Below are 16240 nucleotides of genomic sequence, written 5' to 3' on the forward strand. Positions count from 1 at the left end.
TCCCATCCACTTTTGCTTCCCCTACTAATTCTTCCCAGTTTGTGAGCAGCAGGTCAAGAAGAGCTCTGCCCCTAGGTGGTTCCTCCAGCACTTGCACCAGGAAATTGTCCCCTACACTTTCCAAAAGCTTCCTGGATTGTCTGTGCACCGCTGTATTGCTCTCCCAGCAGATATCAGGGTGATTGAAGTCTCCCATGAGAACCAGGGCCTGCAATCTAGTAACTTCCGTGAGTTGCCGGAAGAAAGCCTCGTCCACCTCATCCCCCTGGTCCGGTGGTCTATAGCAGGCTCCCACCATGGTATCACCCTTGTTGCTCACACTTCTAAACTTAATCCAGAGACTCTCAGGTTTTTCTGCAGTTTCGTACCGGAGCTCTGAGCAGTCATACTGCTCCCTTACATACAATGCAACTCCCCCACCTTTTCTGCCCTGCCTGTCCTTCCTGAACAGTTTATATCCATCCATGACAGTGCTCCTGTCATGTGAGTTATCCCACCAAGTCTCTGTTATTCCAAACACATCATAATTCCTTGACTGTGCCAGGACTTCCAGTTCTTCCTGCTTGTTTCCCAGGCTTCTTGCATTTGTGTATAGGCACTTGAGATAACTCGCTGATTGTCCTGCTTTCTTAGTGTGAGGCAGGAGCCCTCCCCTCCTGCGCTCTCCTGCTCGTGCTTCCTCCTGGTATCCCACTTCCCCACTTACCTCAGGGCTTTGGTCTCCTTCCCCTGGGGAACCTAGGATGCCCACCCCAGGGTGTGCGGGGCAGTGTCTTTCTCCTCATGTTCTTGAGTTCTACAGCCAAAAATTCCTTTACTGTGCCCCCCTCTGCTCCCTCACCAGACCCCACTCACAGTGGTTGTCCTTGGCCAGTGAGGCCCCTCGGTTCAGAGGTGCATCTGTGAGAGTTCACCGCCCAGCTGGGGAAGAAGGCACCTTTCTCGCTCCAGCAGCTGAGCACTTGCTCTGGCTGGCCGCCCTGCCAGCTGCAGTTCCTCTCCGCCCCGCCAGCCCCTCGTTTCTCTCCACTGGCAGCCTCACCTGCTGCTCATTCACCGGCTGACTGTCAGTCACCTTCTGGTGCCATCTGGCTCTCTGTTGTGACCTCTGCAGGTCAGTTTCTTAGTGATTTTCAGCTCTTTTCAGGCTGGGCAGAAACACTGCCCCGTCAAGTGATTTCAGCTCTGACTGAGCACTTTAAAATAATAAAGGCTCCTTATGTACCCTATTTAGCTCTGTTTTTGAACAGTGGGGAGGAATAGGTTAAATGAAACCAGAGAACCAAGAGTCCCACATCCTGGCAAAGACACCTGTCCCCAACCCCCTCTTACTTTCTGGCATTTGAGCCCCTGGCTTAACGAGGTCCTTTCAGCTGAGGGTGACCCCCTCATTTGGGACAGGTTAAGCACAGTTCTGCTCCCCTTTATTCATATGATAAAAACAACAACATTGATAACAGCATGTCACTGCCCTGCATTCAGTACTGAAGTGATTTGTAACCGAACACCAGCCAACACTGATCACTTGGAGCTACACAACTCCTGTCTGCTGGATACCTAGGAAGAATAGGTGTGTTCATGTAAATACAGTTTGCTCCTGAAGTCTCTTCCTCTTCCAGACTAGCTGCCAGTGGAGAGCTCATTCAGACCCTGCTTACATCTGTAACCTACTGATCAGTGTGTTTTATGGGTTTCCGTCTGTGCCAATGCACAAAAGACATGCAGCTGTTACGGCCCCCACTGACAAAGTGCTGATTTTGTAGTCCAGACTGTGGCAGCTCCTGCTTTTAGCTTTGAAGGCCCCGGCTTCCGTCCCCAGTGCATCAGCCAGGTTTACACAGGCAGCCAATGGCAGTTGCGTAGGGTATGTCTACCCTCCACAGGCACTGTCCTTATTTTCCCAGTGTGTGCTCCACTCCCGCCTCTTCCCCAAGACCCTGCCCTTACTCTGCCTTTTCCTGCCCTGCCTCCTCCCCTGAGGCTCTCCCCACCCACCTGCCACTCCCTCCGCTCTTTCCCCTCCTCTGAGCACCTCCCGTGGGGCTCCGCCCAACAGCTGATCCGTGACCAGCTCCGGGGCAGAACCACCGTGGCTGGTGGGTGCTCAGCATCCCCTATTTTTTTATGTGGGTGCTTGAGCCCTGAAGCGCCCACCGAGCTGGCACCTAAGTTACTCTTAAAACTGGAGTGTTTCAGCATAGATGCTACCTATGCTGACAGGAGGGGTTCTCTTGTTGGCGTAGTAATCCACTGGCCCGAGAGGCAGTTACTAAGTTGATGGAAGAATTCTTCCGTCGACCTAGCGCTGTCTACACCGGGGCTTAGGGCAGTTTAACTATGTTGCTGAGGGGTGTGGATTTTTCACCCCGCCCCAAGTGATGTACCCCTGGCCAGATGTAAGGTCCTGACATAGCCCAGCACTCAGAAAAGTTTCGCTCATCCATTCAGTACCTGGAAATAGTGTCGGGTGACAGCAGGAGACTGACGACTGCTCAGGGCAAACAGGTGCAGCTCAATTCCCAGCCTGAAGTGTGTCCCTAAATTATTCCAGGGGTGAGAGAGAAGAGCAGAGAGTTCGGGGTTCTCGGCAGCTGAGCTGGGGGAACTGGCTGAATGAATCATCTTTTGCTATGTTTGCAGAGTGGAGCCCCAGCTAGAACGGTGCAAACAATCTATTTTCTTGGTTCGCGGGCCAGGCAAAACCAATCAACCAATCAACCAAAAAAAAAAAACCCAACTGGAGGGGAAAATTAATTTGGGGTCAAAAATAATTAAAAAAAAAAATGTCTAAAATTGAAAAAGAAATGCCCTTTGGCTCAAAAGTAACATTTCACTTCATAGATTGCAAGGCCAGAAGATCCCTTGTGATTGTGATCACGCAGGCCAGAGAACTGCCCCAAAACAATTCCCAGAGCAGATCTGTTAGAAAAAAAACCCAGCCCAGCTTGACTTAAAAGTTACCGGTGGTGGAGAATCCACCCCGCTCCTTGATCAATTGTTCCAGTGGTTCATTTCCCTACCTGTCAAACATTTATGCCTCATGTCAGCAGTTGTCTGGTTTCAAGACTCACCTTGATAAGTTTATGAAGGGGTTGCACGGGTGGTGGGTGAACACCAGGATCTAGGAGGCTAGCCCCTGGTCTGCCCCTTCTGTCCGAGGCCCCGCCCCTCCTGCTGGGTCTCCAAGGTGCCATCCCCTGCCCGAGCACCCCCAGATCCCGAGCGCCAAGTGCGTGGGCAGTCGTCACGCCCCTCAACACCCCTTCAGCCCCAGATCGCTGGGCGGAGTCCCTGGCTGCAGGCTGGCCCCCACTAGTCCCAGCCGGGGCCCTGGCCATGCGGGAAGAGCTGCCTGTAGCATGGGAAGCAGGAGGGAACCTGGGGGTGGTGCATGGGTGGGGCCATGCAGGCTCCGCCTCCCCTGGCCTTTGATACCCGCCGCCCATGCGGGGATGGTATGATGAGCTCGCCTACGGTGGCATGTTGCCGATCTGTGACTTCGCAGCAAATATGTCGGATGGCCAGGGATGGGACACTGCATAGGGAAGGCTCTGAGTTATTCTTTCCCAGGGGTCTGGCTGGTGGGTCTTGCCCACATGCTCAGGGTCTTACTGATCGCCAGAAGGAATTTCCCCCCAGGTCAGATTGGCAGAGACCCTGGGGGCAGAGGGTGGGGGGTGGTTCATCTTCCCCTGCAGCGTGGGGCATGAGTCACCTGCAGGTTTACACAAGTGTAAATGGCGGATTCTCTGGGACTTGCAGCCTTTAAACATGAGTTGAGGAGGTCAGTGATTCAGCCAGAGCTTAGGGGTCTATTGCAGGAGCGGGCAGGTGAGATTCTGTGGTCTGTGAAGTGCGGGAGGTCAGACTAGATGAACACAATGGTCCCTTCTGGCCTTAAAGTCTACGAGTCTGAGCATCAGCATCCAGCCGTTTGACACGTTCTTCAGTGCTGCGCAATTTCAAAATCCTTTTAAAATCCTTTTGGAGCAGCCCATTCCGAGAAGGGAGACGTTGTTTCGAGCCCAAACAGCCCAAGGTGGAGAAAAAGTTGAAATTTTGATTACGTGTTGCCAGGGTTCCCTCCTCACTCTGAACTCGAGGGTACAGACATGGGGACCCACAGGAAAGACCCCCTAAGCTTATTCTTACCAGCTTAGGTTAAAAACTCCCTAGGCACAAATTCTCCCTTGTACCTTGGGTTTAAGTAACGCTGCCACCACCAAGTGATTTAACAAAGAACCAGCGAAAAGGACCACTTGGAGTTCCTCTTCCCCCAGCAATCCCCCCAAGCCCTTACACCCCCTTTCCTGGGGAGGCTTGAGAATAATATCCAATTGGTTACAAAATGATCAAAGACCCAAACCCCTGGGTCTTGGAACAATGGAAAAATCAGTCAGGTTCTTAAAAGAAGGATTTTATTAATAAAAAAAAATGGTAAAAATCATCTCTGTAAAATCAGGATGGAAAATACTTTACAGCGTATTCAGATTCAAAACACGGAGGATCCCCCTCTGGGCAAAACCTTAAAGTTACAGAAAACAGGAATAAACCTCCCTCTTGACACAGGGAAAATTCAATTTACAGAAAACAGGAATAAACTTCCCTGTTAGCACAGGGAAAATTCACAAGAAAACAAAAGATAAACTAATCCACCTTGCCTGGCTTCCCTATACTCGTTGCAATATTGGACACTTGGATTGGGATGGGCTGGAGAAGATGGATTTCTGTCCGGCCCCTTTCAGTCCCAAGAGAGAACCCCCACACAAAACAAAGAGCACAAACAAAACCTTCCCCCCTCCCAAGATCTGCAAGTATCTTCTTTCCCCGTTGGTCCTATTGGTCAGCTGCCAACCAGGTTATTTGAGCTTCTTAACCCCTTACAGGTCAGGAGGAATTCTAGGCTACCCTTAGCTGTATGGTTATGAGAAGTGGAGATTTTTTTTAGGTGTTTTCCAACCGAAAGAAAGTGGACACAAATGGACATGGACACATGGACACAAATAATTTCCGTGGTGCTGAATCTGCAAAAAGTTTTTGGGGGTGGGGGGGGGAAAGTGTCGATTAAACCAGCAGTTCTCAAGCAGGGCCCCGAGGCGGGGTGGGGGCACGAGCAGGTTTTGAGGGGGCTGCCAAGCAGGGCCGGCATTAGGCTCACTGGGGCCCAGGGCAGAAAGCCGAAGTCCCGCGGCCCTGAGCCTCACCACCTGGGGCTGAAGTTGAAGACTGAGCAAATTAGCTTTGTGGGGCCCTTTTTGGTGTGGGGCCCTGGGAGACTGCCCTGCTTGCTACCCCCTAACGCCAGCCCTGGCTTTTATAGGCAGTAAACCAGTTGTCATGGCATAGGTGGGCCATGCGGTTTTCACAGCCCATTGGGGGCCTCAGAAAGAAAAAGATTGAGAAACTCTGGATTGAACAGTGTGACCTCATTCTGATCCTGGCCTCCAGATTCTACTGCAGGGGTGGGCAAAATACGGCCCGTGGGCCGGATCCGGCCCATCTAACATTTCTGTCTGGCTTCCTCTGCCCCCTTGCGATCTCCGAGTGTGGGCTGCCTGCATGCCATGGCCCCACGATGCTCCCGGAAGCTGCCAGCTGCTGGCACGTCTCTGCGAACCCTGGGCAGGGCGGTGGGAGGCGGCTCTGCGCGCTTCCCCCACCCCCAGCAGCATCCTCACAGCTCCATTTGGCTGGAAACTGACCAATGGGAGCTGCGGGGGTGGTGCTTGTGGGCACAAGCAGTGCATGGAGACCTGCTGCTCCCTCCCCGCAAGGGGCACACAGAGACGTGCCAGCAGGCTGCAACTGCTTCAGGGAGTGGCGTGGGGTTATGGCAGGCAGACAGCCTGCCTGAGCTTTGCTGCGCCGCCGGCCGGGAGCTACCTGTGGTAAGTGCCTCCCGGCCAGAGCCTGCACCTCACACCCCCTCCCGCACCCCAACCCCCTGCCCCAGGTCAGAACCCCCTCCTGCACCCAAACTCCCTCCCAGACCCTGCACCCCCTCCTGCACCCCAATCCTCTGCTCCCTCCTGCACCAAACTCCCTCCCAGAGCCCACACCCCTCACCCTCTCCTGCACCCTGACACTCTGCACCAGCCCGGAGCTCCCTCCTGCACCAAACTCCCTCCCAGAGCCCACACCCCTCACTCTCTCATGCACCCTGACACTCTGCACCAACCCGGAGCTCCCTCCTGCACCCAAACTCCCTCCCAGACCCTGCATGCCCTCCTGAACCCCAATCCCTTCCCCTCCTGCACCCAAACTCCCTCCAAGACCCTGCACCCACTCCTGCACCCTGATCCCCTGCCCCAGCCTGGAGCCCTCTCCTGCACCAAACTCCCTCCCAGACCCTGCACCCCCTCCTGCACCAAACTCCCTCCCAGAGCCCACACCCCTCACCCTCTCCTGTCCCCCAATCCCCTGCCCCAGCCCCGAGCCCCCTCCTGCACCGAAAGTCTATCCTAGGCCCTGCATCCCCTCCATTAATATAATAGAAATGTGTGGCCCGTGATGACTTACCAAAATTCGTGGAGTGGCTCCCCTGTGAAAATTATTGCCCCCATCCCCTGTTTTACCGGAACAGGCACATTAATTAAGCGTGTTCCTTGGAAATCATTTACTCTGGCAGCAAGTGAATGAACGTGGTTTTATGGCCTGCTGCGGGCAAGGCATTTGGTGTACTCCATCATTCCCTTGGAAGTTGGAGTTGGAACAGAAATACTGCGTCATAATTAAAGTCGTAAGGATCCAAGCCACTTACGAAGCACTTAGCGACTTCAAAGCCCGGTGCAACCTCCAGGAATCCAGGAACAGCTGCCTTGGGAGGATTTCAACCAACGGGCTGCACTGCGTTCTGGGAGATTCAGGCAGTTCTCCCATAAGCCGCAGCAGCTGAGTTCCCGTCCCCTGATTTATAGCCTGTGAAAGCGAAAGGCCGTTTCTAATGCGGGGCAGGGGCAACCCGTTCCCACGGCGCTGGACAGTTCTGGGGTGTCAGGTGACCACACAAGCCCAAATACAGCCTGAGATGGTGCCCTGGGCAACTGTAAGGGGCTAAATGGATGGGGGCAGACCAGTGTCAGAATAAAAAAGAATGAGTGTTTGCCTTCATATGGAGGTTGGCTTGGGGGTTAAGACACTGGCCTGGGCCTAACAAGATCTGGCTTCAACTCTTTCCCCTTTCACACAGTCCCTGTGTAAACTCAGGCAATTCATGTCATCACTCTGTGCCTCGGTTTACCCATCGGCGAAATGGGGATACTGATACTCACTTCCACACAGGAGCTGTGTGGGTGTTGTGGGGTGGGGAAGGGTGCACAAGCCCCTCAGTGCCATGGTGTGTTGATGCTACACTTGCATCTGAGTAACAGGCCATGGATCTGTAGGCCAGAAGGGACCATTCTGCCCTGCATCCTCACCCAGGCTGCAGAACCTTTCCCACGGATTGCTGCCTCAGGCCCAGGTCTCGGGGTCGAGCCAGCACACCCTTAACTCTGCCCCCTTGCGTGTGTGCCTTAACTCTGCCCCTTCATAGATTTCAAGCCCATATCTGCTGGGTGAGCTAGATCTCTATGGAGCTCTCAATGGATCTCTATGGAAGGACTCCAAGGGAGGGAGAATCTGCCCCGTCCCTGGGGCACATGTTCCAAGGATCAGTTCCCCTCACTGGGGGAAATCTGCCCCTTGTTTCCAGTCTGGGGTTGTCTGTCAGCTGTCAGATCTTTGTCTGTCCTCTGCTCCCCAAAATCTCCTCCACCAGGTGCTGCCAATAGACCAGGAACTTCTCTGGGAGAAACCCATTGGATCGGACTCTTTCAGCGTCTGGCTCTCAGGCAGGGTTTCTAGCCCTTGGACCATTCCTGCTCTTTGCTGAACCCCAAATTCACTCATGCTCTTCTTGACGCTGTACCAGAGGGGACCCTGCAGCCTGGCTTCTACTCACTAGCCCCTTGCTTCTCCAGCCAGAGCATCACCTCGGAAGTGCATGGGCTGTTGGTTCCACCAGAACTCCTGGGTCCGTCCCAGAGTAGCGGTTTTCCAGGGCACCACCCCTCAGCCTATGAGTGTGACCCACATTCTTGGTAGCTTGGTGTTTCTGCACCCTAGAACGGATATTTCACCCGAGGGGTCTGTCTATCTTAGGTGCTTATTTGGTCCCTCTCCTCTTAGTATCTGAGCACCTTGCAATCTTTAATGTATTTATTCTCACAACACCCCTGGGCAGCAGGGCAGTGTGCCGATCCCCAGCTTACAGATGGGAAACCGAGGCACCAAGCTACTTGCCCACGGTCACATGTGGAGCGTCTGTGTCAGGGTAGGGAATTGATCTCCGCTCTCCGGAGCCCCCTGCTGGCCTTGGAAGTTATGAATAGTGTATTACCAGCAATTAAAAAAAAAACCCAACATTTGGGGGAACATTTCCTTGCGCAGGAAATTCCAGTATTTCGACTTTTCCTTCAGATTCAAGCCTGATTCCGAATCAACAGAAATTCCATTTCTCCGGCCAGCTCCACCCAAGAGCTAGATGCACTCAGCTGCCAGCCCCCTCAGTGCTGCGTCCGCTGTTGCCCCGGAAACCCGGGGCTCTGAAGATGGAAGAAGGCGTGGAGGCATGGATATGTCTCTCATGTTTTATTGAGGTTCCCGGGGCAACTCACCCGCCCCGTACGGTTTGCTGGATCCAGTTGATGTATTTGCTGACCTTGGTGTAGACACCCGGTTTGTTACGTTGGGCGCACTCCTCCAACCCCCACGACACAATGCCTTGGAGGATCCCGCCGCATACCAGGGGACCCCCGGAGTCACCCTGTGGAGATAGAACTGTGTGTCACCAGCCGTGTACCCCTCCCCGACATGCCCATGTGGGGTGGGGGGGGGGGTCAATGGCTCAGTGGGGAGGAAGGAGGCCAAGCATGAGTTTGGAGAGGGGAGAGGCAAATATGCAAATCAACTGCAGAAATAATTTGCATAAAGCATCACATGGAACGGAACTGGGCAGAACCCAGGCTGTCACTTGCAGTTGCAGAAGCCTCACCCCTAGTGCTGAAACCCTGCCCCTAATATTCCTGGCTGACCCCGCTTTGTAGCCCTCTGCTCGCATCTGCATTCAGCCTCCTTCCTTGTTGCTCGGCCTCCTTGAAGGCCCAGCAGTGGCAGGTTCGATCCCCGATGCCCCAGGCATGGGGAATTTTCTACAACACCCGTTCCCCACGTCCTGCCACAACATGGTGAGGGGCTGAGAAGGGGTTGGCGTAGACCCACTATACCCATTCTCTGCCAGCTGCAGTTCCTGATTCTCTTTCTGCCACTAGAGATCAAACTTAGAGCTCACTGGGAATGTTTGGACAAAACATTTTTCCATTGAAAAATGGTGATTTGTCAGCACTGAAATTTTTCACAGGAAAGGGTCGGTTTTGGCAAATTTTTCAGAAAAAAGTTCCGGAAATGATCCTAATGGCCCGTTTTGACAATTTCAGGTCAGACCCTTTCCGGTCTCCTGGTTCAAAATGCCTTTTTGTTTCAACGTTTAAGCTCACCGGCGTATAGCTATATATAGATAGATAGATAGATAGCTATTTTAAATGGCCGATGTGGAACTGCAATGCAAAGAAATGATCGCCAAACTGTTGCAAAATCAAATCGTTTGCCTGTTGGTTCGTGAACATTTTCGAGATGCCGACTTTTCACTCTGATTCAGGATGGGAAAAGTTTTCACGCATTTTTTCCCGTGCCAGGAAACCCATTTCCCAGGCATCTACCCAAGGTATCCACCACAACGCCCCAGACCTGGCAGGAATCGATGCCTCCTTGTCTGGCGCCGGCACAGAGCATGTTGTCAGTGACCAGGCTGGAATAGGCTTGTCGACATTCCGACGCTGAGAGGATCCTGAGGTCAGCGCATTGCAGCAAAGCCGGGAATGACGCTGTTGGACGTGGGAGACAAAGAACAATCAGCGACAAATGGCTCTGAATTCTCATTTCGCATCCTGGCGACGAAAAGGGAAAACTAGCGGAGGCGGGGAATTGCTCAATAGACAGTTCTTGCCCCGAAACGTGCTGGTTTGTTGAACAGGGGAGTTTTCAGCCACTCTTCCAACTCGAACCTCTTTTGGATGAACAGAGTTTCGAAATTGTCAAGAGTTTTTCAACATTTTCAAACTGGAGAATGTTGGGGGTGGGGGCGAGTGGAAACAACGTTTTATTTTGAAATTTTAGGGGGAAAAAAAAAAGAGGGGAAAGTCTGAAAGTGAAAGGAAACTTTCCGAAATGATCGAAACAAAAGGCTACGCTGGACCCCGAATTGAATTTTTTTTAATAACAAAAATATAATTTTTCCTCCTGGTTCAGGATGGGACATTTTCTCAATATCTGGAAAAAAATTATGGGACAGGAATTTTCCATTCCCCCCTCTGCCCTTCTCAGGTCCCTCCCCATCCCCCACGGAGACATGTGACCGACTCAATGTCCCCCTCTAGTGGTGGCTGAGCTGGATGCAGCTGCGGCTAAGGCAGCTGGCTCAGCGGCTCATGTGTTAAGATTCCAGAGGTCTCAGGTTCATTGCTGTGTCACATGGGTCAGCGTACGTTGTGGGGAGGTGGTGGTGCCCCATCCGGACACCTGGCAGATGACCCCCGGCTGGGCGGCGCTGCTGGCCAGTGCGATGGGGTGCACATTGTTATTCAGCTGCGCGGGGGTGGCGAGTTTGATGAGCATGATGTCGTTGTCCTTGGTGGCGGGGTCGTAGTTGGGGTGGGGAATGATCTTCGCAGCCACCCGGAGCTGCTCGGTCTCATCCACCTTCCGCAGGTTGTACTCGCCCAGCCGTATGTTGGTGGTGCTGAAAGCAAACGCAAACAGCGGCTCATCTGGGGAAACTGACAGCAAAACAGCTGAGAGATCAGGCTGCCGGACCCCGACCGAGATCAGGCCCCGTTGTGCCGGGCACAGCACAGACCCTGGCTGAGATCAGGGCACTGTTGTGCCGGGTGCTGCACAGACCCCAACTGAGATCAGGGCCCCGTTGTGCCAGGTGTGCACAGACCCCCGCCGAGATCAGGGCCCCGTTGTGTCAGGCGTGCACAGACCCTGACCGCGATCAGGCCCCGTTGTGCCGGGCGCTGCACAGACCCTGACCACGATCAGGCCCCATTGTGCCGGGCGCTGCACAGACCCCCGCCGAGATCAGGGCCCCGTTGTCCCGCGTGCTGCACAGACCCTGGCTGAGATCAGGCCCCGTTGTGCCAGGCGTGCACAGACCCCCGCCGAGATCAGGGCCCCGTTGTGCCAGGCGTGCACAGACCCTGACTGCGATCAGGCCCCGTTGTGCTGGGCGCTGCCCAGACCCCGACCGCGATCAGGCCCCGTTGTGCCGGGCGCTGCCCAGACCCCGGCCAAGATCAGGGCCCCCTTGTGCCAGGTGCTGCCCAGACCCCGACCGCGGTCAGGCCCCGTTGTGCCGGGCGCTGCCCAGACCCTGAGACATGCACACAGAGCAGGGCTCATCCCCTCCAGCAGGGGTCTGTGGGGACAACCCTCCCTCCCCCACCTACCCAGGCAGCCTGCAGTGGGCAGCCGTCAGCACCCAGTCCTTGTTGATGAGCACCCCTCCGCAGTACAGCCGGTTTAAATCGTAGATAGCGGCCTGCCAGGGCTGGGGTCTCTCACAGGGGTAGCCCCCAATGATCCGTGTGTCCGTCTGTGCTATCACTGCAAGGGAAGAGCAACACACGGCACTGCAAGGCTGGGGCCAGGGGGAGCAGGTTGTGTGTGTGTGTGTAGACAGTTGGAAATAAAAACCAAGGGCCTCATTCTAATCTCAATAATGAGCCAGCCCCATTGACTGCTGTGCGTTACTCCTGATTTACTCCAGGGGGAGTGAGAGGGGAATTGCCCCACACGATAAATGCAAGCAATGGAGGGTTGAAGAGAACAGCACAATCCCACACACAGAGAGAGCAGAGCTCATCTTCTCCAGCAGGGGGCGGCAGGGACACCCCCCACCCCCACAGCAGGGCTAATCTTCTCCAGCAGGGGGCGGCAGGGACACCCCCCCCACCCCCACAGCAGGTCTCATCTTCTCCAGCAGGGGGCGGCGGGGACACCCCCCACCCCCACAGCAGGGCTCATCTTCTCCAGCAGGGGGCGACAGGGACACACACCCCCACAGCAGAGCTCATCTTCTCCAGCAGGGGGCAGTAGGGACACCCCCCCACCCCCACAGCAGGGCTAATCTTCTCCAGCAGGGGGCGACAGGGACACACACCCCCACACACCCCCACAGCAGGGCTCATCTTCTCCAGCAGGGGGCAGTAGGGACACACACCCACACACACCCCCACAGCAGGGCTCATCTTCTCCAGCAGGGGGCAGTAGGGACACACACCCACACACACCCCCACAGCAGGGCTCATCTTCTCCAGCAGGGGGCGGCAGGGACACCCCCCCCATCCCCACAGCAGGGCTCATGCCCTCCAGCAGGGGGCAGCAGGGACACACACACACACACCCTCCTACCTGCCGGCACTAGCAGCAACACGATGTTCAGCAGCTCCATAGCCATCCTGCCAAAGGACTGTATTAAAGCCGGTCTCTCTGTCAAGTCACTAAGTGGGGGATCAAATGAGCATCATTCAGGCGAGCAGGGATCCCTCCCTTCCACCCACAACTGCTTTATACCCGCTCCTCCCGCGCCACTGGCTATGCCCACAGCCCTGTCCATGCCCACAGCCCCAGCTATCTTCTGTGCCTCCCGCAAGCCAATCCCCGGCTGAGCCCCCAGTGCCACCCGGGTCCCTCCGCCAAAGCTTCACCCAGGAGAAGATGGTCATCACCACGTTCCTTTGCATTGCCTTCCCACCACGTCCCCCCTCGACGTATGGCTGCAGCAAGTTGGGGATTTTCTTCCTGGTGGGAAATCTCAAAAAATTGTTGCCGCAAAAACCAAAATTTTGAAATTTCCCCTGGAGCTGAAATTCGGTGGTGGTGGGAAATCGCTTAGGAAACACTGAAATGTCTACCCCATCCTAAGCCCCAGCCCCCAGCCTCTCTGCCCACAGTCCACAATCTCAGTGTTCTGAAGAAACACCCCCCCGACGCCCCATCTCTCCCACCTGCACCCCCAAAACAGCCCTCCCTTTTGCCTCTCCTCCAGACCAATTCTCTTCTCTCCATCCCCACCAAATCTGACTCTTAAAGTCAGTTCCTGTGGCCCCACAATTCTCCTAAATCAATAGCAGGCTGGAGGCTCCGCCCCTAGACCTGATCGCAGTGTGGACGCCCTTCCCTCATGTCAATTGCAGTGTGGACACCCCGCCTCCAGCCTCAACTCAATGTGGCTGCCCCTCCCCCCGCGATCAACTTCAGGTATTCCTCTGTGGAGCCCACTAACGTGTGGGGTGAAAGCACCTTTGCCACCGGCATCCTGTGTGGCTCTGAAGATGCCCTCAGGTCACAATTAGATCCAAACCCAAGTGATCTTCTTATCAACAGCCACTCTCTGCAACCAGCCATTGGCCCCACACATCTAGGTATGTGCCAGTCCGGCTCCGTCCACTCCACTCTGCCAACCTCTGCCAGAATTTCCTTGCTTGCCTTGACCTCTCTGAAGCCAGCGGCTGTCTCACGCCCTCCCTCCTTTCTGGGCTCTCATGGTACTGCCCCACATTTTTCTCTCCACCTGGCTGCCCAGCAGCTCCGGCTCCCTCCTCTTCCTCCCCTCTCTCTGCCCCCTGGTGGCGGCTCTCCCCTGCCCCCTCCCCGGCATTATTTCCACCTGCTCCAGGCGGGGGCGTTCGGATGGGCTATAAGCTTTCTCCATCTGCCGACTCTACTGGGTGCCAGACAGCAGGGGAGAATCCTGACCCGATTCCTAAGTGACCTCATCGCAATACACCCCCCTCCGCCCCCGCTGTGCTAGTGACTCGCAGTCCCGGCCCCAGCTGAGATCAGGGCCCCGTTGTGCTGCATACCCTGGTTGTCCTGGTCTCCCTGACTCTGAGGTAGCCCAGCAGGTGAGCAGCCAGGAAACGAGGCATGAATCCAGCCAAACTTCATCACAATCAAGCCACTTCCATGGCAAGTTTCAATTTCAATGAATGGGCATTTGCTGACCAGCTCTTGTTAGTATTATGATCCCTGTTCTACACATGGGGGAAACTGAGGCTCAGACAGGACAACTGAGTGGCCCCCAGTATGGCTGAGAAAAAATTACAAACCAGGAGTCCTGATTACTAACCCAACTCCGTACCTCTTTGGACCCCCATGGCACTTGGACCTCTCTTGGGGCATGTTTCAGAGCTTGATTCATTTCACCACTACAGCAATGTTCCTAAGGCTTGCCATCAGCTTTTCCTTTACAGAGGGAATTCCCTTGCTGCCTGTATTTACTGTTGTTATATATTAGGTGTATTACAGTAACAACTCAGGATCCATGGCGTTAGGTGCTGTACAAACACAGAACCATGAACAAGTCCCTTCCCCAAAGGCCCTTTGCCTTTTTGTGGTCTGTTTCCGAAATAATTGCCCCTTCCTTATAGGCTGGGGCAGCACTTTGTTAAGATGTATAGAAATCAGGAGAACAGAAATCTCCCCTTTTTCACCCTTGTCCCCTTTTTCCTGTTAAACTCCTGGGCACCAGGTGTCCTCAATGCTTGGATCTTTCAGCCGTTCCATTGTCAAGATAGATAGATAGATAGATACAGGGGTGTATGGGGATAGATAGATAGATAGATAGATAGATAGAGGGGGTGTATTGAGATAGATAGATAGACAGATAGATAGAGTGGGGGTGTATGGAGATAGATAGATAGATAGATAGATAGATAGAGGGGCTCTATGGGGATAGATAGATCGATAGAGGGGGTGTGTTGAGATAGATAGATTAGATAGATAGAGGGGGTGTATTGAGATAGATAGATAGATTAGATAGATAGAGGGGTTTTATGGGGATAGATAGATAGATAGATCGATAGAGGGGGTGTGTTGAGATAGATAGATAGATACAGAGGGTGTATGGAGATAGATAGATAGATAGATAGATAGATAGATAGATAGATAGATCATAGAATCATAGAATATCAGGGTTGGAAGGGACCTCAGGAGGTCATCTAGTCCAACCCCCTGCTCAAAGCAGGACCGAACCCTACTAAATCATCCCAGCCAGGACTTTGTCAAGCCTGACCTTAAAAACTTCTAGGGAAGGAGATTCCATCATCTCCCTAGGTAATGCATTCCAGTGTTTCACCACCCTCTGAGTGAAAAAGTTTTTCCTAATATCCAACCTAAATCTCCCCCACTGCAACTTGAGACCATTACTCCTTGTTCTGTCATCTGGTACCACTGAGAACAGTCTAGATCCATCCTCTTTGGAACCCCCTTTCAGGTAGTTGAAAGCAGCTACCAAATCCTGCCTCATTCTTCTCTTCTGAATCCCCAGTTCCCTCAGCCTCTCCTCATAAGTCATGTGTTCCAGTCCCCTAATCATTTTTGTTGCCCTCCGCTGGACTCTTTCCAATATTTCCACATCCTTCTTGCAGTGTGGGGCCTAAAACTGGACACAGTACTCCAGATGAGGCCTCACCAATGTCGAATAGAGGGGAACGATCACGTCCCTCGATCTGCTGGCAACGCCCCTACTTATACATCCCAAAATGCCATTGGCCTTCTTGGCAACAACGGCACACTGTTGACTCATATCCAACTTCTCGTCCACTGTAACCCCTAGGTCCTTTTCTGCAGAACTGCTGCCGAGCCATTCGGTCCCTAGTCTGTAGTGGTGCATGGGATTCTTCCGTCCTAAGTGCAGGACTCTGCACTTGTCCTTGTTGAACCTCATCAGATTTCTTTTGGCCCAATCCTCCAATTTGTCTAGGGCCCTCTGTATCCTATCCCTACCCTCCAGCGTATCTACCACTCCTCCCAGTTTAGTGTCATCTGCAAACTTGCTGAGGATGCAATCCACACCATCCTCCAGATCATTTATGAAGATATTGAACAAAACCGGCCCCAGGACCGACCCCTGGGGCACTCCACTTGATACTGGCTGCCAACTAGACATGGAGCCATTGATCACTACCCGTTGAGCCCGACAATCTAGCCAACTTTCTACCCACCTTATAGTCCATTCATCCAGCCCATACTTCTTTAACTTGCTGGCAAGAATACTGTGGGAGACAGTGTCAAAAGCTTTGCTAAAGTCAAGGAACAACATGATAGATAGATGGGCTGTATGGGGATAGATAGA

At 53.7% G+C, this 16240-nt stretch overlaps 1 protein-coding gene across 1 annotated transcript; it reads right to left on the bottom strand.

Annotated features, from left to right (window-relative positions):
• Positions 1-8653: 8653 nt before the first annotated feature.
• LOC144279640 (trypsin-like) lies at positions 8654-12559 on the bottom strand. Its single transcript, XM_077841220.1, has 5 exons — positions 12514-12559; positions 11550-11706; positions 10584-10837; positions 9787-9923; positions 8654-8806 (listed from the first exon to the last, which is right to left on the bottom strand). The coding sequence occupies exons 1-5, from the start codon at positions 12557-12559 to the stop codon at positions 8654-8656; spliced, it is 747 nt and encodes a 248-aa protein (XP_077697346.1).
• Positions 12560-16240: the final 3681 nt, after the last annotated feature.

Source organism: Eretmochelys imbricata, chromosome 24, assembly GCF_965152235.1.
Source record: "Eretmochelys imbricata isolate rEreImb1 chromosome 24, rEreImb1.hap1, whole genome shotgun sequence".
NCBI lineage: Eukaryota > Metazoa > Chordata > Testudines > Cheloniidae > Eretmochelys > Eretmochelys imbricata.